At 40.7% G+C, this 26,206-nt stretch overlaps 1 protein-coding gene across 2 annotated transcripts in view; it reads left to right on the top strand.

Moving 5' to 3' along the window:
- The first annotated feature begins 267 nt into the window (after positions 1 to 267).
- LOC117259098 (zinc finger protein 385B-like) overlaps positions 268 to 26,206 on the top strand; it is a 136,175-nt gene continuing 110,236 nt past the window's right edge. For both annotated transcript variants that reach the window (XM_033630321.2, XM_033630320.2), the window contains exon 1: positions 268 to 420. In XM_033630321.2, the coding sequence (XP_033486212.1) occupies positions 378 to 420 (43 nt within the window). In that variant the 5' untranslated portion in view covers positions 268 to 377. The remainder of the gene's footprint in view (positions 421 to 26,206) is intronic.

Raw genomic sequence — 26,206 nt, 5'->3', positions numbered from 1 at the left:
ACACACAAATATAAGGTCTAATGTATTTTGTTATACATTACATTTTTTCTGTCCAAAACATAAAAACAAAATACTCAAAAGTGATTAAATAAATTAAATTAAAACACTGCCCATGTCTGAGTTTAAACAAATAGTCTTTTCTTATTTCGCAGGGTGCTACCTTTGCTTCAGCTCTGCTTCCTACACCGACTGATTTCATTTGTCCTCTCTCCCTCTCTCATCCTCACGCGCAACGATTTGGTATCTCGGTCGCGCAGGCGGCAGCAGTGGCACAGTCAGCGCGCGCACATTATCCGCGTGGTTTATCTCTTCTTGACTTGCTCGCGGGACTGAAACGCCTGCAGCTGAGCTCGCGCTGTAATCTGTGACAACTGGCAATGGACAGCAGCACCGGAGGAGCCGTGAAACCGTCTTACACAGGTAGGAAAACCGTTTTAATTCGCACATGTCGGAGCTGTTTCTGTTTGTCAGTGGCTTTAGAAACGTGCCGGCTGCTCTCGTGTGTCTACTTAATGTTTTAACAAATGTTTCTTCAGTGTGTGTCTCTCTGTCAGGGGGTCAAAATGCAGGTGTTTTGGCTAAAAGCTGTCACAAACCGGCAAACAGGCTGTTAGCTGTGTTTGTAACGCTACACAAGGGACAACAGTGTGTGTGCAGGTGTCTTATCTGTCTTATCTTCACTTTAATTGCCAACATTTACTAAAGTAGTAAGTGTTTCAGTTGTGTTTTATTGACAGCTGACGTGTTCCTATTGATGAAGGTAATGTGTTCCTATGTACATTTTTGCGCGCGCGTGTGTGCGTGTGTGTGTGTGTGTGTGTGCGCGCGCTTATCTGTGTCAACTACCTGAAGTGTCTGCAAGAAGTTAGAGATGAGAGGGGGAGACAGAGATAATTAAAATAAGAGGCAATTTTACATGTGGGCCCTAAAAAAGAAAATTCATTATTTTTCACAGAGTATTTCCCTGTCTTTTATTTTTTTAATTCAGTTATTTAACATTTATTTAACCAGAAAAACCTCTTGAGATTAGGGACAGGATAAAAATGTAAAGCTCTAAAACAAGCAATATAAAATACAAAGTAAAAATACTGCAAAGAAAAGCCAAAATGTATGTCAGTACTAGTAATGAATCATAAAAACGCAGTAAACGGCAACTACACACGATTACAAAGACCAGCTAAGATGCTCTGTGACATTGGCATATAGAAGATTGTGTGAAAAAATCCTGGAACAGTGCTTTTAAAAAAAAAAACAAGAAAAACTTTTTATTAAAGGTTCAGTGTGTAAGATTTAGGGGGATTTAGTGGTGTTTAGCAGTGAGCATTGCAGATTGCAACCAGCTGAAACTTCTCCAGGTTTGATTTCCTTCAGCGCTCATTGTTCAGGAGGTTTTTACCAGGAGTTGAAGTATCCACAGAGGTCTCTTCCTCTTCAAATCAAACAAACTAGGTGATTAAAACCGGAAAACACCGAATAAAGCAGTTTCATGTTACAAATCATTGCTTCTCTTAAGCTGTTTGGCACGTCACAGACGAGCTGTATGAGCTGCATTAGTAGCTACCTACTAATGTGTTGTCACTGTATTTCTGATCCAGATGTTCAGGAGGTTTTTACCGTGAGCTGAATTACACACAGAGGTCTCCTCCTCTTAAGAATATACGGTCTTGGTGAAATAAACCAGTAAAAACACTGAATAAAGCAGATTCACATTGCAAATCACTGTTTCTCCGATGCCGTTTGGCATGTCGGAGATGGGCTGCTAGCCCATTACCTACTAATGTGTGCTCCCCTTTTTTCTCTGATGACTTAAGATCCAGACGTTCAGGAGGTTTTTACTGTGAGCCGAATTATATGCAGAGGTCTCCTCCTTTCCAAAACAAATGGACGTTGTGTTTTCATCTGGTAGAAATGCTGAATAAAGCAGTTTCATGTTAAAAAAAATTAGTGTTTTTTAGATGCTTTTGTTACGTAGGGGCTGCTAACTATCATGGCCGACGTGAAACCCTGAATGGCCCAATCTAGAATTGGTGTTTGCTTTGTCCATTCTGAGATCTCCTCCTCTCCAAAACTAATGGACCCGGTGATTGAAACTGGTAAAAACACTGAATATGTTTCAAATCAGTATTTCGTCAACGGTGTTTGGTATGTCAGAAGCAGGCAGCTAACCCAGCACCTGCCAGTGTGTACGTTTTTTTTCTCTTATAACTTAAGAGCTAGACATTCAGGAGGTTTTTACCAGGAGCCTAATGACCCACAGAGGTCACTTTCTCTTCAAAACAAATGGACCCAATGATTTAAATCGGTAAAAACACTGAATAAAGCAAACACCTTTCTGGAGAGTGCTTGGTTTGTCCAGCCTGGGCTACGAGGTACAATTATGGTGGTATGTAGATATAAACGGCGCATTCTAAGGTAACGTAAACACAATGATGCTTATTTTCAGGTGTTTATAAACTAAAGAAAATGTACTAATTATATTAAATTCCATTTCTGCCAATATATCCTGGTAAATCCTACACACTGGATCTTTATAAAAACAGCAAATATTCACTTATCAGAGAGGATATTTGACATTGCTTATTGAAGTATTTACTGATTAATTTTCTAATGGACTTAAAGGCTCAACTAGACTTTGTTTAATATGCTGAAACACCTTATGAGTCAACCTCACTGGTCATATTTCAGTCCAGTTGTGTTCCTTCCTGTGTGTCTCACACTGTCATTACCGTGAGTGTTGCCATGGCATACTCTGCTGCTACTCAACTCGAGCAGAGTAGACCCACTTAAACACCCAGTGCTGGCCACATCATCTTCTGCATCCTCTTTAAATGACCTTGCTGTCCTCCGTCCCCCTCTGCGTCAGCTTCAAACCTAAATGGCTCCAAATGACGCCCGCCTGCCTGCCTGCCAAGCACTGCCGCATCGCCGAAGAGATGTTCTCTCCAACTGCATGCAAGCAGTCATTTTCGCTGTGAACAAAAGGTCCTTGATTCATCAAATCCCGCACCTCCTACTGCCCACTCTCTAGAGAGATGCTGTAATTTTCACTAGCACTCCTCCTGTGTGAGGCTGGGAGAGTTCGTAGTGTTTTTGTCGCACCTTGTGTGAATCTGTTGGGCTTTTAGGTGTGTACACAGCTGGGCCAGGCTCACACTCTCCAGACAGTATGAAGACTCAAATTCACAAAACCAGCTTCCTAACAAAAGCCAACTTGCATGAGATCAACTCACTGTGCCTCATTATGTTAAATACAAACGCTGCATTTAAAACGTTCAGAAAGCAGACTGATAACAGCTGCAGTAAAACTGAAAAGCAGTTAATTGTTTTGAGGCTGCGTTTGAAAGAAGTGACAGTCTAAGCACATCTTAAGTTCTCAAAAAGGCAATTTCAGTGACTAGTTGCATAAAGAAGTCAGTTTCACAGGACCAGGGCCAAATTACCTGAAAGGATCTGGTTCTGAAATTGTGGTGCAAGGCCACCAGTGCTTTGTGGACAGGAAAGTATTCTTAAAAGGTATTACAGGGAGCACTGGAGGACAAGAGCTGCCTAGAAATAAGCCCACCTCACCTGTCTTATCTGTTCCCTGCTCAGAGCTTAATATTTACTGTGGGGCTTCACTGCAGCCCTACTCGCATGCCCTTTGATTAGTGAATTGTGTCAAAATTAGTGAGAAGAAATTATCTCATGTTGAGAGATCACTTCCACCCTTTAACCGGTGTTGGGACAAACATGATTTTAAGCAAGTTTCTTTTGGTCTGCGTTGGCTGTTAAAGAACGAGGCTTCACGTTTGTTATAGTCACCAAACCCATAAAAAGACCAAACCAGCAATATTAGTCCCTCACTTGCCTCTTTGCTCCTCCTAAAGAAATAAATCTTTAAAGACCTGCCACAAATAGGGATGTAAGGTTTAGGGTTAATTTTACTTACTTGCTAGCCGGACACCCATCAACCAGTGACCAACCGGTTAACTTTTGAGGGAAAAAAAAAGAAGAAGCAAAATGACGTAAAGTACAAGAGGCTTTTCTTTAAAATTTGACCCTCCATTTACACAGTGAGCTTTAGCGCCACATTGCAGCGCACTATCTATTCAGAGGTGGTGAAATTTTAATATTTTGTGATGAAAATAATTTTATTTTTGTTGGCTTTGTTGACAGACATCCAGCTAGCTGTGTTAACATGCAAAAACATAGTACCCATGGTCCATCCTCTGGTCTCCACTAATAAGCTAACGTTAGCCTTCGCTGCTCTGCACTGCGCACTACACAGGGTCGAAGAGAGTTAGCTAGTGGTGTGGCTTGTCCGGTGATTACTGCTAGTAACGCACGTTTGCTGTGGAAACATGGTTGCCATCCTCCAGTCTCTGGTGAATAAGTGGCTAAATTTTGAGCCGCAAAACCCCTTTGGCGGGCAGCACAGTGAGGCAGGGGCTAGCCTTGTCGCCTCACAGCAAGAAGGTTCTTGGTTCAAACTCAGGGTGGGGGAGCCCTTCTGTGTGCAGTTTGCATGTTCTACCCATGTCAGCGTGGGTTTTCTCCAGGTACTCCAGCTTCCTTCCACAATCCAAAAACTTGTAGGTTAGGTTAATTGGCCCTGCGATAGTCTGATGACCTGTCCAGGGTGTACGAGGCCTCTCGCCCAGTGTCAGCTGGGATAGGCTCCAGCCCCTCTGCGACCCCCAACAGGATAAGCGGTTACGGAACATGAATGAATGAATGAATGAAAGAAAACTCCTTTAGCATTGTTAACTTCCGTAAAACTTCAATTAAAAGCCTAGTCCCAATTAAAAGCCCAGTCCCTTTTACTAGCCTGGTGTGGCTACACATTTGACAAATAAAGGCCTGTCTCAATTAGAGACCTCGTCTGGTTGCCAAGCAGTTCTTTTTATAGAATTTATTGGCTAGCTCAAATTATGTGGGGTCCTCAGAACAGTGTTTTTCTGCAGCCACGCTATTGGGTTGGGATGGTGTCATTAGCGGTAATCGCAGAATTAGCTGCGTGGTAGCTAGCTAGCAGTGCAGTAAACTGAAGGGTTGCAAAAATAGCCTATAGGCTGACATAACCAATCTAAAATATTCTTGGTGGTTAACTGATTAACAGTTAACCGTTGACATTCCTTGTCACTAAACCTATAAAAAGGTCCAAACCAGCAATGTTAGTCAATCACTCCTGCCTGTGCAGTCGCCTCTTTGCTCCACCTGAAGGAGTAGATCTTAAAAGACTCATCACAAATATACAGTTTATGTATCTGTTGTTTTCAGCTGCAGATTTGGTGCTTTAGTTTGCACAGTGCTAAATTCATCGTAATCTCTGATGTGATGGAAGGATCACTCGAGCTATCTCCAGGAACCTCTCTGAAATTAAAAATCAAGATAAAAAACAGCTTTATTTGCATTATGAATTAGTGGCTTTACCCTTGTTTCTACCTGCAGGGCCAACATTTACCTTCACCTAAAGCCAGGCTTGTACTGTAAGATCGGAGATCTAGCAGCACCCTGCATGCCTCACCATCCTGCACCTGGCAAAAGGTCACGATCACATATAACTTCTATCCCAAACACTGGTGATGAAGTTGAGTGACCAGCCTATCTTTATTTCTCCCTGTCTAACTTTCTCTCCCACCTCAGAGCGTTCTGCTCTGTACTTTGGCATTTGGCCGCCGCCGTCTGTCTCAGTAAAAACCATCGGCTGTGAAATTGAGAATAATCATGTGGAACGAGATTGGGATGGGAGCAGCTTGAGCTCCAGCCCTTTGCTGTCAATGGACTCATGGCTCCTGCTGATAAAGTCCAGCAGGGATTGAACAATAACCCACTTTTTTCTTTTTCTATTTGACGTGTGAGGAATATTACTTTTTGTCTTTGGCATGACGCAGTGAAGATTCTTCTCGACTCATCGCTGAAAGGCCTTTAGTTAATTACCCAGAGCTGTGTTTTCTGTGTTTTAAACGGACACTAGGAGACTCCCCATTGGTACTCCCAAATACTACTGCTAATTTTGTCTTTATCTGAAGAGCCTCTGGATAGTTGGCAAGATAAAATGCAATTAAACATGGACAATACACCACCATAAAAACATTGTTCTGAAACCATATGAGAAAAATACTAATATATGGAAACAATAGGATAAAGTGTGGTAATCCCATTATCTGTGCTGTACTTGGTCACAGAGAAACATTAAACACTAACTTAAAACATTTCCATTTCTTGTAATTATAAATTACACAAAGGAGTTTATTAGATAGGAGTTTATGTGTTGAATACAAACATGTCACCAAATTCCCTGTAAGAATTACATGTTTGGAATATACAAGGCTTGAAACAAAAGAATAATTCAATGCTGTGCTCAGAATTAAAACTGTCCTAAATGCAGCCTCTTATTTTGTCTCTGTAATAACCTATTCTTTACATCCTGAATAATGCAAGCCAAATTACAGAGAGCAGACTACAGGAGATCACAGGTCTGAACAAAATTATAGTTTTAACACGGTTTCATTGTCACACATCTGTGCTGCCTGCTAAATACAGAAAATACCGTTATTGAGTAGGAGATCTTTTTATTTTATTTGGTAACGTCCCCCTAAGTCACTCCCAATAAACCAGATTTAACCTGTGTGATGTCTGCTTGATTACAAGTCAAATAGCATAACATTAAGTTAAGATTTACAGTTAAGATTGATCGTTTATATGGCTGGTCTAAAAACTCCCCTTATTATTTTAAACTAAACCCATCGTTTTAGAGTAACCGTTTTTACACAAAGATCATGCTATAAAGCTGCTACAAAGTCCCGTCTTTATGCTGCATGAGACTTGATCTGCTGTTTCGGTTCTCTCGTGCTCTCCTATGGCTCCCTTCCTTTTACACACACACACACACACACACACACACACACACACACACACACACACTGATACATAACACACACTCCCATCCAGATCACTTTCTCCGGAGCCATAGTGTGTGAGCAGGCAGGGCTCCAGATTGCTATTACTTAGTCACATTTTGCGACCATGGAGCACCACTGTGACTTGCAAATATTAATATTATACGGACTAGAGAGCTGTTACTTTGTTCCCAGCTTACAGTGAATAAAGCATCATGTTTAATGCCACCGTGCTAACAGTTTTAGTTATATAACAATAGTGTTATCAGATGGAGCATGTGTTTTTGTACCTAGATGGCTCCAGACTGGGACTATTTAGTCACATTTTGCAACAACAGAGCACCATTGTGACTTGAAAAAAACAATAATATATGAACTGGAGAGCATTAAGTGTGTTTCCAGCTAACAGTGAATAAACCCTCTTGTTTAAAGGCACGGTCTTCTTTTGAGCTTAGTGCTTCAAAGTGATGATAATGATAACGATGTATTTAATTATAGCAATCCTTTATTTAACTTTTATTGTAACTGTAGTTCTTCTAATAAATTTGTATTTTAGTAGTCTACTGTAGTACTTTAGAACAGTGGTTCCCAACTGGTGGGTCACGTTCTGAAAAGGTAACAGGTCCATTCTGAATGGACCGCAAGTAACTCACAAACATGTCAAATTTGTAAAAACACGCTTTATTTTGAAGTACAATCAATTTCTAGCACAGAGCTTTTATTTTGAAGTGCTGTTTCCTGCTGCAGGGTGAGTGAAAAACAGACAGCTATTTAACTAGCTGTCTAGTAGACAGCAAACTAGCTTGATGACATTGGCAAACGCAAGTATGACTGTGAATATAATAACCTGAGTGGACCTTCTCTTCCCAGTCCCTGTTAACATGACGACTGATCTGGTCCTCCTGGGAGGGTAAGGAGCTCCCAAGCCTCCTTGTCTTGAGTAGGTATGGTTGCGGCTGGAGCACCTACCTGACCTGCCCACTAGCTATGTCAGTCCACAATCAGCAACCTTCGCCCCGTGACCTTCGGGTTAGGGTTAGGGCGGCAGTAACTCAGTCCATAGGGACTCGGGCTGGGAACTGGAGGGTCGCCTGTTCAAGTCCCGTCCAGACCAAAATATGGAGTGTGGACTGGTAGCTGGAGGGGTGCCAGTTCACCTCCTGGGCACTGCCGAAGTGCCCTTGAGCAAGGCACCAAACCCACCAAACCTGTTTGTGCATGTGTGTGTGTTCGGACCTGTGTGTAATTGACAACAAGTGAAAAAATTGAATTTCCCCTTGGGGATTAATAAAGTATATAAATTAAAAAACAAAAATTACATATTTTCATTGTCTCCTCAACTTGCTGACAATTTCGTCAACTTTTTTTTCTTCTTTGGGTCACCTGCTAACTGCTTCTAGCTGCTTTTTAAATCCCCTGGCGGTGGGTCACACATATAACATGTCTTCAAAAGGTCACACCCATCCAAATCCTGCCAACTGTCTCTTTAACAGACATGTCAATTTGGCTCTTTTACTACCTTCATTGCTGGCTTAAAGGTGAAACAACTCTGTCCCCCAATTCCGCAATCATACTATTTATACAGAGTGGCAAGGCGATAACGGCGCAACATTCCTGCCTTGAACAGGCAGTGTAAAAGGGGCTAGTGAAAACAGCTGTCAGCTCTTGCTCTGTTCACAAATGTTTTTATTGCTCACAAACTAGAGACCTTAGTTCTAAAACCTGTCACTGAAAACAACACAGCCTGTTCAACACTGTTCCTGGAATAACTCAGAATATTGTGAATTTGATCAGTTTCTAACAAATACTGCAACAATTACATAATACTTCAATACAAATACTTAATCAGGCTTTAAACAAAATGTGAAATCATCTTGCTGTTGCGAGACACTTCCCCCAGTCGTACATGACACCCTGTGAGATTACAGCTGCTCGTTTCTTTCAGAAAAAAATATGTGACATTAAAACAAGCTCAGTTTTGGTTAGGATAATTTACAAAGGTGTTTTCCACTGTAGATGTGTGACTGTTTGGTTTCCCAGAGGATGTGATATACTTCATCATTCTGAAGTATTTACCTCCTGCGCAGTAAATTGCTTTTCTACAGATATTTCTTTTAGCAGGTTTCTAGCCTCTTAAAGCTGCAGATGGAGTGTACCACCTGCTCTGTGGCATCTCGGACCACAGGTCCTAAATCAGTCGGGGCGGTCCACCAATAGGGTCCTCTCACCATGGTAACCTCAGTCTGTTGGATGTATCACAGGTTTCATTTCCCTAATTTCTCATTATATCTTAATTAATACTCATTTAAAGTCTGAGTAAAGCAATCAGTGATCTCTTTATGAACACATTGCACGTGTTAGAAAATACTTGTGAAAACTATGTAGTTATGCATTGTGGAGTTAGATGGTTAAACAGTTTTTCACCATTTCTGTTTCCAGAATTTTTTGGGTGGGTCTGAAATCAACGGTGTACAGTTACAAGAGGGATTTAAATCAAGTCCTTGCATTTGATTTTATTACTAAAAATGAGTTTAGGGCGAAACAGAGCTAGAGCGGAGTCTGCTGTTGAGCATACTGTCGGTGCCACACATACCTCCCTCACTCTTACATCAGGAGGAGGATGAGGGAGAGATTAATGAATTATTCCACTATTATTCTGAAAGTGACAATATTCTGAATTTGATACAGGTCATGTAAACAGCATATAGCATTTGGATTTTTCCGAATTAGGCCGATTTTGAATTTGGAATTTTCCAATTAAGACGTGGAATATGGTGAAGTTATTTGGGTTTTAATAGCATTCTTTGGACACCTAAACAAAATATGCATCTCAACTGGGGTTTCAACTGCAGTTTGCAACACACAGCCTTTTCTCTTTTGACGGACATATTGTACGCAAACCAACTCGGCAACAGTTTGCAAGGCTTTGGGGTAGAGATGCATGCCCAAAAGAAAAGCCCACATTTCTGGTTAGGAGGAGAATCACACCTACTTTTGAACATCATGAAAGACTTGGATAGTAACAGGATTTTGGATATGTGCAAATATTGTAATGCCGACCTTTTCAAGAAGGAGATTTGACGGAATGAGCGGGGGAGTCCACCACCAGTGGAATATTGATGCAAAGAGGCAATATGGCACAAGCAGCTCCAGCGGTTACACTTTTCCCTATATTTACGTGATAAATGACATATTAGGGCACGTGAATAGGAGTTTTCATGGCTTCATGTAAACTGTTATTTTCATTTGCCAAATAAACAGCTCAGTAGGAATATTGTCTTTTTGGAATAAGGGCAAAAACTGGAATATTTTGAGCATATTATTCTGTCAGCTTCTACAGTCCACAAATGGTGAAGTGCAGTTTTATATGGCCAGTGTTGCCAGCTAGTCCAAAGTCTCATTTGATTAGATGAAATTTGGTAAATGCCCACGGGTGCAGGATGAGTCATCAAACTGTTTAACAGGAAGAGAAAAGACAGGGATTTTCATATAAAATACTCTAATACTGATTTTTTTTAAAAAACATTATTTAGCATAAAACAAGACATAAATGTTTAATTAACACAGGGACACGGGATTAAAACTGGGAAAATGTAATTTCCCTTAAAAGCATGATGGTAAATTAATTGATTAGGTAATTATATTATATATATATAAATCTTTGGAATTGTATTTTTTTTCCAACCAATATCCAAGGATATTCAATTTAAAATAATATACAACAGAGAAAAACAGAAAATTCACCCTTTTCAGAAGCTGAAACCATAAAATGTCTTCATCAATTTTATAAATCGACTAATTGTTTTAGCACTACTGAACAGACCTTTTTGAATTTCATATGATATTTCAAGAGGACAGAGATTGAAAATAGAGGCGAGACAAAAACGGTGCACATGAATGGCACATTTAAATCCAGAGTCCTGTGGCTTCACATTCACCAGAGCGCTCCACAGCAGCCATTTTCTGCCCAGGATTTTATTTTCGCATCCCCTGCCTGTGTTGTCGGCACACATTTCCTCTGCAGATGTCCGATAGTAACACATAAAAAATACACAATTAAGACAACAAATGTTTGGAAAAAACATCACGTCTTCATTCTGCGAGGCTAATCTGGAAAAAAAAAATCTCTATCCCGCATCAATAATAATTTGAAATGGACTGTCGGTGAAATTACGAACCACGGTCACCCTCAGAGGAAGCAGTAAATGTGCAGCCTTATCACAACAGACCCAAAGCAGATTGCTCTTCCCAACCCCCCAGCCTCACCTCAGACACACTGAAATGGATTTCAGCTTACGTCTCCCATCAAAGATGTAATGGCTCTCGGGTTGTGTCATTACAAGTCAGATGACGGTCTCCTTCACACAGTGGCAGCTTAAACCTGCCTCTGGACTGATAACTGTGATCTTTATTTGGCTGCTCAGAAGTGAAGACAGGGCCAAGCTACCTCCCCGACTCTCCGCTGACCTCCCCCCTAACAAATGTCTGTCAAGGGTGGAAAAACAATCCTTCAGGTTGCTGCAAGAATATCAAAATGCCCACAGAAGATCAATAGAAGACACATAATGACAACACAGGTGGGGCAATACTGGACTGGAAAAACTGAAAACTGAAGAGAGAAAGGCTTTCTGTCAGTAAGTTAAATGTTAGATCACACCTACTGTAAGTAGTTTTCACAGCTCGTATATCACTACATGAATCATCGTCGCTGAGGTCGCATCATCGGCTCCCTTGTTTGGAGAAACATAAAAGTGTTTTTGAAGGTGCTGGACTGTTGATCCTGACGCGGCACAAACTTCGCACTCACAGACACCGTCTCTCTTCTTTCTCTCACGCAAACAACAAGCTCCTCTGTGTTAAAAAAAAAGGGCCGTCTCCTGTCATCGTGTCATGTTATATAAAAGCAGAAGGTGCTAAAGTACACAGTTGTATAGGGCTCCTTCCTCAATGTCAAAGATTCACATCATCAGTCGGAGACCCCTCAGTTGACTGAGATTCCTCGAACAGTCTTTTTTTTTGTTGTTTTTTTGTCAGTCATTGCAGTGCACTTCTGAGGATGTTTCAATCCCCAGATTTAGCTGCAGAGTGAGCGCTCCTAGCTATCACTCTGCTCTCCAGTACAGGCAGCCGCAGACCCAGACCCAGGGTGACGCCTTGTTTCCACACAGCTCTGTGTACGTTAGCGAGTCATCTGGAAGACCATTGATTTCTGTAAGAACCTCTGTGATCTCTGGTGTTTTAGTGAAACAACTTATTTTCTTCTGTCTGGAATTGGCCTTGAGTACATTGAAAAAAGGTTGCGACAGGAAGTTAGCATAAAAACGAATTAAGTAATAGACTGATGAATGTAATGCAGCTCTGTTTATATATTTCTTTTAAGTAACAATTTCGACAGCATGTTTATCTATAGCTAACATTATTAGCATGCTAGTTGTGTAACATACAGAGTGCATGCAAAGTGGATCATTCTTTTAACAAAATATTTCACAAAACTTAAGTTGTCTTGCCTTTAAGCTGGCAGTGGAGGTGGTAACAACGCTAAAACGACGTCTGTATAAAATGGACAGCCAGCAGGACAGGTCCATGGGCAGGAGGGGTGTGATGTTTTGCAACACACTGCGGGGGTATTAAAAAGCAGCTAGCAGCAGTTAGCAGCTAACTCAAAGAAGAACAACAGCAACCGAAAATGTCCGCAAATTGGGAAAACAATGGGATCCGAAAGCACCTTACCCTCTGAGCAGAGGACGAGATCAGCCGCCATATAACACGGATGGTAAATGATTGTTATTTACACCATTGTTATGGTTTCTAAAGCGGTGCTGACGTGTCTGTTATATGTCACATGCCCGTCTTAACTCTTGTTTCTGGGATGCTGGTATGCTGTCAAAAATCACACACTGGAGCGGCATGATGCTGCCGTTGTTTGGTTCTGTGTAAAAATGCAAAGGCAGTGTAATGAAGGGACTTTCTGTGATTTAATAATTTGTAAAAAGATGCATTTCCTAGCATTGAACATTAGGGATGTACTCTGTATACTACACAGACATGTGGACAAAAAAAAACTGTGGAAATGAGGTGTGAGTCTGAGTGTGATGGCAGCAGCTGCCCAGAGGAAAGGAGGCTTTGTCCAGTCACATGCTTTGATTGTCACTGTCATTCTGAGCGTCCTGCTGAACCCTGCTCGAATTCTCAAACTCTGTATAATAAAAACAGGACGAACGGTTGAATATTCATATTGTACAGCCAAATCTGATTTGACTGACATAATTGTGAGTCTGGTACTGCCCTAAACTAGAGTACTTTCCCAAGATGCTGGCTGGTAGGTTAGCAACACCCAAACATGTTGTTTTTTGCATGTCATATTTTACCTGAATTTACTGCATAAATACCTCTAAAAAATAAGGTGTATGTTGGCTTATATGTGGGCGCCCACTCTGGCTCATTGATGTCTGTATGAACCAGAACAGCTCTGATGGATAGTTGCTCTTTGAGTCCCCGTCATATGGACACAGGGATGGGCAGACACCTTGAGGGCTGTGTGGGAAGTTGAATTTCCTACGGTCCATTACCTCTCTGTTCCCCTGTGGCTGCATTGCAGGTACAGATTCAGCACAGCAGGTAGCAGTTTGAGAATTTCGCTCTTTGTGTGTGTGTGTGTGTGTGTGTGTGTATATAGATGTGTACACCCACAAATGTGTGTGTTTGTCATCTGTGTGTGCAGCAGTGATGATTCATGACTTTGGCATGGCCACAGAGAAAATGTCCTCTATAAGGTACATGCATAGAATACCTCAGAAAGAGTACTGGATGTTTAAATGACTTTGCTCCTTTTTATCTCCAAGAACAACTTTGACACGATCACAAGAAAAGATTTATCAGAATATGAATGACTTACCTCTTCTACTGAATTTCCTGGGGCAAATTCTGTAAACTTTCCACTCTGGAAACATCTTCACAACAGCCCTGTATATTTGTGTGCAGCACCATCTACACTTGATATATTAGTGGTACAGACGCTACTAATATCCACAGCCATATGTATTGACATATGTTCTAGCACCTCGCTGATGGGACGCAGTTGGTGAAACTGCTCCTCGTCTTTGCCATATTTCTTATCGACAAGTGTAATGAGTAGCAGAGCAGACACAAGTATCGATATGCAAACATACATTTTATGGTGTTTCTACATTTATTTATGGCAGATTGTGAAGTGGAAATGAGGCTCATGCACATGCTCCCTGTTCCACAATGACTGAGATTTATAAAACAGAAACATGCATATGTGCAGTTTTATAAATCTGATGAAAAGAATGCATATTCACATTTTTGCCCTTGTGTATAACCTTTATAAAGCCCCTGACTAAGAATTTTCTTAGTCGACCAATAGTCATCATTTAGGGCCATTAGTCGACTAGTTACCTGCATGTCTGTGATATTAATGTAATTATTAAATGATATATTTTGGGCAGGGCACCACAATGGTTTCAGTTGAAGGTGTGAGAAAGAACAGTATCAGTAACATTGTTAACACTGTGCTACATTACAGAGAAATACAAAACCGTACTAATGAACCTTCATTAATATAGGTCTATATTTTATCTACAAGTGCACGTCACACACTGAGCGAGCCGCCTGTTAATGACGCTGTTGGCAAAGCAGTAATGGTTGTGCTAAGTGGCTAATGGGCATGTAGCTACTGACACGTTTCAGATGATACGTCATGTTTGTAGTCGACCAATGAAGGTGAGTTTACATATCACCTTGGGTTCGTCCTTCACCTTCTCAAAATGATCCCACACTTTGGATTTCCTGCCCGACATGTTATTAACTAGCCTGTGGAATAACCGCAGGTACCAGCCCTGGAAATTAGGGGCCGTACACATGCCTCGCTTTTAACCGCCTGGAAAACGTGAGGTCAGGAGCTGGATGCTACTCTTGTTCCTTTTCTGTGCCAGCTTTCAAGAGCACAGCGGCAGGTTACTTCTGAGGTTGCTAAGCAACCTTAACAAGCATGGTATAGCCTATTTACCTGAAATCCTGAGTGCAGAGCTGATCTTCTTCCAGGAGCTGTTTGTAAGTGTGTAGGTCTATCGTCTGGGGGACAGATGTAAAGCTCTGGGTAGCCCTGCACTAACATGATCAACTTTTCCGTATTCATCAGACTGAAAATTTACAGAAGAAGGGAAAGATATCTGTTGGCTGTGATTGGTTTGTAACGTGACTCCTGTCTGACTGCTGAGCGTGGCCTCTTCCTGTGTCTGTCCTTTCAAATTAAATTCCTACATGGTCCAGTCATATAGGGTTTGATTTATTTTGAAGGCGCATCTCCTCATAGAGTTTTACATTTTCTTTGTTTTTAAGCAGCAGTGAAATCTTGCCGACTAATCACCTTTCTGGTTGACTAACGTTTGGTTGACTATTAGTGGGCAGCCCTAGTTTTAGCCCTACAGTCCTTAAAATAAAACCCCGGACGCTACTACTACTAAAAAAATCAACCTCATACAGAAATATATTAAGAAGGGGCCACTTTGATGGTATTTTGCAGCAGATGAATTTTTTTTCTTCCTGTGAATATTTCTCGCCTACAGTGTGCCATCATGTCCAGAAGGGACAATATTTAAACAGGTGTGTGTGTGTGTGTAATCACCAAGACATGAGTAGACATCATCCAGCAAAACAAAACAAATGAAAAACGTTTATAGATTTCATATAGAAATGCTTAAGACACCCTCATCCATCTATCCATCCACTTGTCATGCCTGAACCTACAGAAGAACCCACACAGTAAAACTATGCACGTCACACAGCTGCATCATTGGAGGTCAGATTTTTTAAAAGGAAAAGCACCACCCCGACCATTTTGAAACCATTTCTGTCCTCCTCAGTTTTCCCTGGCTCAAATAGCTTTGCTCTGCACCTGATTTGTCATGCAGGCTCTTGTTCTAAAATTATTTTGCTATTTGTTCCTCCATTAAATGGTTTGTTATATTCTCTCTAATGGTCATTACTACTGAGCACAAAAGACCAGTCAAGCACGCCAAATTAAATGGTCATTAATTGAAGGAGCCATTATAGCACGGCCCAGCTGCTCGTCTAGTGCCGTCTGTTTGAGCCATTACTGAATCACAGGGAGCTGAGGGTGAAGCCTCTGGACTGTTATGTCCACTAACAAGTTACGATCATTGGTCATCTGGCTGAAATGACTCACGTTCATTATGACCACTCTCTGTTCTATACCCTATTGCATGACAAAGTCTGATCGTGATTGAATTTTTTTTACATTTTCTTTCTACTCGTGTTTGAAGGCGTCCTTCAGTACCACATCGTTGTTCTTCTCAGACTTCCGATCCAGCAACTACTGATCGTACAGCAACTGAAACACTGATCTTTAATCCTCCTAAACTGAAATACACACTGCAGGAAATGTAGGACCTTGCTGCTCAATGGCAGGTTGTTCCCTTCAACAAGGTTCAAACTTGATGTCAGAAATAAAAATCTGCTTCTTACATAAAAGAACTGAAACAGTGAGGATTGTAACGGTCAAAAGAAAGAACTGGACTCCATCGGGAAACTCCAGGGTTTGTAGCGCTCATTTCATTATCGTTAATTTTAGCAAGTTTTTTGGAAAATGAAAATGATAAGACAGACACAGCACATGTAAGCTCCTCTCCTTCTCTGTAGACTGTTTGACAATATATGGTTGTTAGCTTCAAAAAGCTTACTTACCTGCACTCAACTCATCTAAAGCTGATAGTGTTTTAGTAAGCTAACGTGACTTGCATGCGTCATTAGATTGATATGACATAACCTGAAACAGGGTTTCCACGGTCGTGAAATTCCTGAAAAAGTTATGAAATTAGGGAAAAAAAAGTTTTCCAGGCCTGGAAATGGTTTTGGAAAACTTTTGAATAAACATTATTTTGGCTAATGTTTAATATCAGTTAATAAAAATCCCAAAACAAGACTAACGTTACGCAAAATACATTACTTGTGTCATAATTTAACATCTATTGCTGCACTGTGTGACTGTTGAAATGTTACTCGTATCAAGTGATACACGTTGCTGTGTGCAGCAGCGGGAATGTCTAATGAGTAAATTTAGCAAGCACTAACAGTCACAATACATGATTCAAGAGAGGTGGATGTAGGCTCTGCACCAAAACATTTGACGTAGGCCGCTCAACAGAATGCCAGCGTCCGCATATCATGCCTGCCATAGCCAGGCCAGATAATGTTTCCACTTCTACCAGCACTGTATATCTGTATAGCTGTGAGACAACTTCGACTGATGGTCAACCAATCTGTTGGTTCATCTGATGGTCTGTTATCGACAATGTCGACACTGAAGACAATGAACTGGCATTATTCATATAGCCAATGGGCTAACACAGGTGAGCTTTTCAGAGCTATGATTTCCGACAGTGGAATAGTGGCCAATAGTTATGGGGAAACGAATTGTGTGTACCTCTCCCAGTGTGTCTGTGTGGTAGTAGCCAACTGGGGGTGTCTAGCTCCAAAAATAGAAGATCTGTTTGTGGGAAATGTTTTGATTGCCACGAACAAATAAATATGTGGAAATGTGCCCTACCTAAAATTCCTGGAGCATGGGGTAAAATATAATGGAAGTTTTGGAATTTCAGTGGTAAATATTTGTGTGAACGCTGATGAATAAATGCAACTCAACGTAATGTGAATACAATTTTTAATACATTTCCTTATTCCTGAATCACATCAGATATTGTTAAACTTTCTTCAGCAAAGGATAAATAATCCCACACTACTATGCAACGTCTTTAAAGTCCGTCTTTTGTTATTGCTGTGATTGAGAAACAACAGAAATTAGACTGTGCGATTAAATCTTGTCCAGAAAACAGTGACCACAGTTGAGACCCTGTTTGTCCATTTATTATTTTGACATTGTCAGCGTAAACATTTACAAAATGTTTTGAACTGTCTGTACGAAGAGTTTGACCTCCTCCTGTCCTTTGTTTGTTTATTGATTTATTTATTGACATTATTTTGATTGTAATTGTTTTGAGTGCACCACAGATTTGTAAAAAGTTCTGCTGTTTGGCAAATGTTTATGTTCTGACAATGAATAATAGTTTAAAACACAATTAACCATCAAACATCAGCCTTTAAACTTGAAAGAAATTATGATTTGACATTTATCGTGATTGATTTTGACTGGTATGAATGATGATGATGATATATGATAACATTTTTGACCCACCCAGCCCCGTTCACAGTTGTGGACACAATGCTGGAAAAAGGCCAGTTATTTCCTGACTTCTTTATCGAACGGCAGTAGTTTGTGTCGCTGCCACCAGGACTCTGTGACCTGTAATATTAAATCACATTTGCTGTTCCCATCGGTAATCATCAGTAATCAACCAGGACTGAAATCTTCAACATTGCCTCTTTAAAAAATAGGGAATGCTGGTAATGTGTTAGAGGCTGATACAGATTTGATCCAAACTGACTGAACTGGCACTCACACTGCTTCATTTGTTGAAAAAGCCATCCAGTGTCTCTCCCTGCCCAACCACCTTAAGGAGCCAGTGAGATAATTCAGGCAATTAAACCCATTTTACCTGGGGAGTGCACCTAATTAAAAGTCAATCCAATTTAGCCTGTCAGGTTTCCAATACGAGTCAGCACAGATAAGAACTTGGAGGATGGATGATTAGGGGAATGGGAGCAGTGATCTTATCTGCAGTCATCTGTCAACGTTGGGATGATTTGCTGCAGAAATAAAACACCATTGAGTTTCTTCACCATGTGATTAGATACCTCAGCAATTCTCACTGAAGTGAAAAGTAATTTAATCAAAGTCTGGGTGCATAATTACTAATGCACGTAACTAAGAATCAACAAAATAACACTTGGATCTGCAGCATTACTACTGATGTCTCCTGCCACTGGGTTTGATTGGCACTGGGACTTTAAGTTCACTTTTTGTAGGTTAGTGAACACAACTTTTGCAGCAATGGTTTTTATTTACAACAGGAGACAAACTACGGTAGTTGTGTACCAGTTCCTGTCTTTAAACCTGCATTAGCTGATTCCTGAATCCAACTCCTCTTGAATTTTGGTAACAGTTGTCTTGTTATTATGTTACTTATGAAATTGATGTGACCTACCAAGAATCTGCCACCTGAATGTTTAGTACTCTGCTCTTTGTTAATGATAATTAGTGTGGTAGCTCTGTGCATTCTGTAAAGCTGCAGTGTCTAAACTCAGAGTCACTCACTGGTCCACCCAAGTAATTTTTCACATTCACAGACTAAGCACAAGCACACAAGCAGGCTGAAGTGGACATAACAAAACACAGAGTAAAGCAAGAAGCTACATATTATTGGCTTTATTTTAGCCAATACAGATCCATTAAAATATGGCTGGATCAGCCCTGATACTGTCGGGATGATATAGTGGCATTACGTCTATATATCCAGATGTTTCTGCCACCACTGGGAGAAACAGTGAATGTGATCCCTTTTGTGAATGACTATACCTTTAAAGTATTACTTATTCTTTGCTCACTTGATGCAATCTATCTATTCTAATTATAAGAAATATAAATATATTAATAAATTGGACCAAATTATTACATGGATAGTCAGTTGTGTCTATAATTTCCATTCCTGGATATTAAATTATTATTAATTATTATGACCTGGTTAAGCTGTTTCAGACTTAGGGCATGATCCCAAATACTGATACACTGAATGTCTTGTAAAACAATTTGGTTCTGCTGGAAAAAAATATTATTTACAAAAATGTGGATCTCCTCTTGCTTTTGAAGCATTTGAAATAATTAAACAATGATTGCATTTTAAATAATTACCTCTTACACACTTACAAGGCACTTTTATAAGGGGCTGTACACTTGCCATGTCTTTAACTGCCTGGAAAACACGAGGTCGGGCACTGGGCGCAGGACAGTTTAAAAGCTCTGGGCAGCCCCGCATTAAAATGATCAACTTCTCCTCCATATTTACCACCGACTGATGTCAGAGATATTGGATAAAGCGAGATACCCCACTCAGCTCACTTCCTGATCCAGTGACGTCAGTGCCACGCCCCTGTAGGAGAATTGCGGCAGCTCTGAGTGTATTGTCATCAATGAGGAAAATGAATGTGATCACAATTTATGGTCAATTCTTTCGCCTTATAGTCACTAAAGTAAATATTGGGTTCATTTTCCACAAGCCACACATCTTAGCAACATTCTGACACTAAAGCTGCATTTTTCATCCGCACAGATCAAGAGAAAGTTAACTTTGTTTGAGCACTGTCCATCTCAGAAAACAAGTTCTCGCGAGCTCTCGTGATCTTGATAAACAGGCGGTAAAATCACAGTTAGCTTACAAACAGTTATTTACCGCTAGTAATAAATAAAAAATGCTCAAGCTTTGTGCAACAATAGGCTGCAATAATAGGAAGAATGTATTTTCATTCCACCTGCTTCTCGATCCGCATACACAGACATCCACAGAGCCTCTGTTCAACACGAGGTGGTGGGGAGGGGGGGGGTTGAGGTTGAACAGGCTCTGATTGGAGGGAGAGCTAACCACGCCCACTTAGGTGACAGGAAGAGTAACCGTTTTCTTAACATTGGATAAGCCTACGGTGGGGTATCTCCTTTATCCAATATCTCTGCTGATGTTCACGGAAGAAGTGACAGGTATCTGCTGGCTGCGATTGGTTGTTCCCTGTCACATGACATGCAGTGTGTGCTACTTTATTTCAAAAGTTGAACTCTGACGCAGCTGTCGTGCCCTGAAAAATAGTCACTCTGGTGTCTACAGTGAAAACTAAATTTGAGGGTGCAAAAAACATGGCATGTACACAACCTCTAAGACAGCCTATCCTTTTTTATATAATTTATTTTGATTATTTTACTATTTTTTATTAGTATTATTATTATTTGTTATGAACTAACATCCTGTTTTACAGATGTCTGAACTTTTCTGCTTGGTAAAGTGGGAAAAACGGTTGATTAAAAAACTACTTTGTGTCCTTATATTTCATGCAAAACCACGGATACGTCACATTTGCCATTATTGTAGTGGACATGTTGAAATTTTACGTTTGAATAGTGCTGTAGTTGACATGTTTAGGTTTAGGTACAAAATCCACTTTGCTATGGTTTAGGACAAGATCATGTTCTGGCTTAAAATACCCCATTTAGACGACACAATTCCAGCAGGAAAAGCAGCTTTGTCTCTGTAAAAAAAAAGAAAAAAAAGAAGCTTTTTATGGCACTATCCCCACAGACGAGTCACAACAAACACCCACATTTGGTGCCTTAAAAGCTGATGGAAACACAGCAGTGACTCACTAAAGTACAACCGATTTGGCTGGTTGTTGGTATCGAACAGTGGTCTGCAGCTTGCAGTGGTCTCAGCAGGGAAAGGGAGTTTTGTTTTCTTCAGGAATGTTTTTGTTGTGGTGGCAAAGGCAGCAGAAACACTGTGGCACACCAGGCTGGTCTCTGCATCGCTGCGGTCCAAAACAGATGGCTCTTTTCTTCCTCTTTGGTAGTTTTGGCAGTGCCTTTCCTGGGACACTTTGCTGGTTAAGATAGCACCACCACATCGGTGTAATACGCCACTGCAGTTACAAAAGACAGAAATCCACCAATGCTTGTTAGAAAATAGTGTTTTCCATTAAACAGCCATCAGAGTTTTGTTGAGAGCTGGAGGCGGGTCGAAATTTGACGGAGGCAGCCGCCTTGTAATTCTCTTCCCTGCAGTAGTTACACAGGGATCTCACTACCAGCTCCACACAAAGTATATTTATCAGCTGATAAAGCGAGACATGGGCTAGACAAATGACATGGAAAACCACCCTGGACACATCTCTTAGTCATCCTCATTAGTCATCCCTGCCTCCGTGCCTCCCTACTCCCACCTCCTGCTATCACTCCACATGGAAATCATACGTTTCCCCTCCAAATGGAAGGATTTTCTACTCGGCATGCCATCAGTTTACATAAACATATTTAGCATTTCACTGAAGTTCTAGAAACAGTGAGAATGTGACTTGGTGCCGCAGCTGAAAAAGCACTTAAAGACAGCGGCAGGGAGGCAGATTGAGATATGGTGCATGTCTCTGTGATGGAGATGTCACAGAAGCCCCTGCTCCAGCCTGTGTTATCAGTGTCATGCAGTGACTGATCCGAGAGCTGTCAGGAGCACGAAGCCCACAGGGAGAACAGGCAGGAAGTGGCTTAACAGTGCTCCGCCCTGGGGTCCTCTCCAAATGTAAACACGTGTTCACACCCGTGTGGCGGTGACAAGGGAATTGAATAGTCTTCAGTTGAAATGTCTCAAATGACTACAGTTGTAATCAAAGTTATTTTCAGAATTTGAACTATTGAGTGTAATAATGGACCCAATGACCCCATTACCATGACAGTTCAAAACAGACATTGGTTATAAGCTGTAAATTAATGGCAGAACATCCAATTATAAATAAGCTGCACTAACAGCGCATGTGAGGACAACTGTTTGTCAGAAACTGAAACATTTGACTAATGAATTTTTCTCTATAATTGGCACTCAACCCTGTTTTCACATTGTTCCAGTAGATACTTGTGAAAGTCATCGAGATGTAGAGCTCCTCCAAAACACAGGTGATAGCTAAGAAGGTTAATACTGTGCACATCCAACTGTGAGCTCAGGTATATGACAAAAATAACAAAGGTAAGGGAGAGCTGGTCCGCCCATTGACCATTGCAAGCTCCCAAATTTCATCATAAACAATATACTTTGTATGTAAAAACACATCATTGTCCTAAAATAGACTCTACATGATATTTAGCCTATTTCACATTTTTACAGTAGAAATTGTTGCACATATAGAGTCAGAGAACAAAGTGTACCAGCCAAGTCGCAATGATACAATGTTGGCATTTTACATATCTGCAAACCACAGATATGTCACATGCACATCATATGAACATTTCTAAAGTTGCGTAGTTCAGATTACAGATGTACTGTATAAACTGAGTTTCTTATCGGGGGAGGAGGGGATGTGGATGGCGTGACAGCTAGATGGCTGCCCTGCAACAGACAGAAGCAGACCAATGTTTGAAACAAACAAAAAACGAAAGTGGGTATTTTTATGAGATGTCGGGACATTTCCAGCAGTGTGTGTGGCAACAAAACCAGGTATTTCCCAACAAAATGTTGGGTCACTTTTAGCCATGTTTGTGGCAACCAAACAAGGTATTATTTCATGAGACATTGGACATTTCCAGCCGTGTTTGTGGCAACAAAACTGGGTATTTTTGAACGGGACGCTGGGTCAATTTCAGCCATGTTTCTGGTGACCCATTGTGTTTGTGGTGACAAAACCATATTTTTCAATGACACATTGGGACATCTTCAGCTGTGTTTGTGGCAAGGAAACCAGGTATTATTTCATAAGACATTGGAGCATTTCCAGTGTTGTTTGGGTCAATTTCAGCAATTTTGTGGTGACCAAACCAGGTATTTTTCAATGAGATGTTGAGTCATTTCCAGCTGTATTTGTAGTGACAAAACTGGGACATGATATTTTCCTGATCCTGACCAATTGACAATTAGGCGAGACAGCTGCCAAGCAGCAGACAGCAGCAGGCCAGTGTCCAAGACTTATTAAAAACAAAAGCGGATATTTTTAATAAGATGTCAAGACATTTCCAACCCTGTTTGTGGCAACAGAACTGGATATTTGTCAACAAGCCGATGAGTAAATTTCAGCCATGTTTGTGGCGACCAGGCCAGGTATATTTAAATGAGATAAGACATTTCCAGCTGTGATTGTGGTGACAAAACTGGGTACCTATATTTCAACTACACGGTGGGTCAGTTTCAGCCATGTTTGTGGTGACCAAGCCATGTTTTTCAATGAGACACTGGGACACCAGGATATGATGTTTTCCTGATACTAATTGACAGCAAGGTAAGATGGCTGCTAAGCAGCAGACAGCAGCAGGCCACTGTCCAAAAAGCAATTGACAACTAAAGCAGGTATTTTTAATGAATGTTGATATTTTTTAACAAGATGCTGAGACATTTCCAGCTGTATTTGTGGCAACCAAATTTGATATTTTAAGCCAAAACATGATATTTTCTAACCCTAACCAAGTGTTTTTGTGCTTAAACCTAATCACACATTAACTAGTCGCAACTTAAAATTGAAAAATAAAACAAACACAAGCTGTCAACATATCTGCTACATATAAAACGTACAAATTTAAAATATGAAACCTACCAATTTGATATCTGTGGTTTACCGAAACGTGCTATGCCAACATTATTCTAGAAATTGGGTTAAGTGTGGAACGTTGAAATTTGGCTAAATGTATAATGTTTATGTACACAGTAAATCATTTGGGATAATTGCTTATTTTATATTATGTGATCTTCTAGGTCTAGATGACATTTTTCTTTTTGCCTGTTAAACTGCTTTTCTTTGTTGTTAAGCTTGCTATGTTCAGTGTGCGGTCTACCTCTTTTCCCTGTGTATACAAACCCTGTCCCTCACAGTTTGTATCGGTCTGTTTCTTAACAGGACTCAACTGTAGAGAACGCACCACAGGAGAAATTTAAGACTTTAACACCTTTCTTTGCTGAAGTCAACAGAAACAAGAAAAGCAAGAAAACTAACTGAACTGGCCTCAAACGTTGTAAACTGAATTTAACTAAATACTGAGGCCAAACTGAACTAACAGGAGCAGAGGTAGCTAGGTGTTGTTAGAAACCTAGGGTCTGAAACAACAAGGTAAACTGTATATAGTGATACTTATCAAACACAGTCTGTATTCTGAAAATCATCAGTTAGAGAAACATTAGAGAATTGGATTCACTTGTTCAATCAATCAACTACACTCTTTACCTTCAGCGTGCGTGTTTTCACAGTAAAAGAAATGAACTGTTCTTGGCTGAACTGCTGAGTGAGTCAAGAAAATATGATGTAGAATAAATCACAGTGAGGTTTCCACTCCACTATCGTCCTTCAGAAACTTTTGTAGCCAGCTTTTGATATAATCTTTTACAGATATTAAAGAATGAGCTGAATTCTCCAAACAGCCAGTGTGTTAATGTCCTTGAAGTTAGCAGGGTGGATATCATGGGAAACATAACAGCTTGATATTACGATTTCACACTTTTTTGGGGCAGTACTTAGCCATGCTAAGTCTCGCAATAAACCCCCTTTGTTAAATGAATCTAAAACTATTAAAGAGAATTTAGGTCAAGTCTTGAGCGTGGAAGGAAGGAAGAGGAGGATTACAGCTGACTTCAACAGCCCACATCTCCCTGTCACAGGAGAAACAGCACAGTTGTCTCAACTAATCCATCTCATTATAATCAGCACTCCCTCGCCACATTTTTATGTCCCTCAACCTGCCGGAGAGATCTGTGAAACTAGCCATATTTAGTCCATTTAAAGCATATGCTGACATGCAGTGTGTGGAGGCTCACAGAGGTGATCTGTCAAGGTTGTTTTTTCAAAAGCCTATTTATGTAGCAACAAAAGACTTTGAATCCCTATCTATGTAGTTTTTTTATTTATCTTTTTATCACATCATATTCTTGTCAGTCGTACGGTGTTTGTGAGGATGTTAAGAGTCTCAAAATATAAGGTCTGATTTAATACTTTATTGTGTCCTGAGTGTGTACAGATTCAATACAGTAAAAACTAGAAAAGTGCCCTCAGCAGAGTGCGGATCTCCGCCAGGTGGCCGCTGCCCAAGTGGATCGTAGCCATTCGAGACAATTCCTGTGATTTCAGCAGACGCATCACAGCTTGTTTCAGAAGCGCCCCAACAGCTAATAAAAATATACGCCTTGTCTATTTTTAACAGTCATGGCGAGTTGCACAGAGCAGAGTTTTTCTTCACTATGTGAAATATAGCTACAATATAATTATGAGGACAAATTGAGCATATAGCATTAGATCAGGCAGGACACAGTGTCAAGCTCAGCTCACATCCCAGCTACATCAGCTGATCTCAAACAGCCCAATAAACTGATGGAGCAGCTGATTGATGGAAGGGAGTCAGCTGATAGATCACATGATTCCTTTCTATGCAACCAATTGGCGAATCTCATTCAGGGCACCCTATTTAAACTGCTCTGGCCTGCCTACTGTTGCCGCTTCCTCTGCAAGCCGCTTTGCAACCCGCCTCCACCCCAGCTCCTCCTTTTTATGCTATGTCTGACTTATGAATGTCATTTCTGTTTGTCATTGATGCTGTTCTGTTCTGTTCTGTTCTGTTCTGTTCCCGGGGGGTCTTTGTAGCTGCTTTCCATGTAGGCGCATGGAAGGGC

Source organism: Epinephelus lanceolatus, chromosome 21 (genome assembly GCF_041903045.1).
Source record: "Epinephelus lanceolatus isolate andai-2023 chromosome 21, ASM4190304v1, whole genome shotgun sequence".
Lineage (NCBI taxonomy): Eukaryota > Metazoa > Chordata > Actinopteri > Perciformes > Serranidae > Epinephelus > Epinephelus lanceolatus.
The sequence above is the reverse complement of the archived record's forward strand: the minus strand, read 5'-3'. Positions and strand labels throughout refer to the sequence as shown.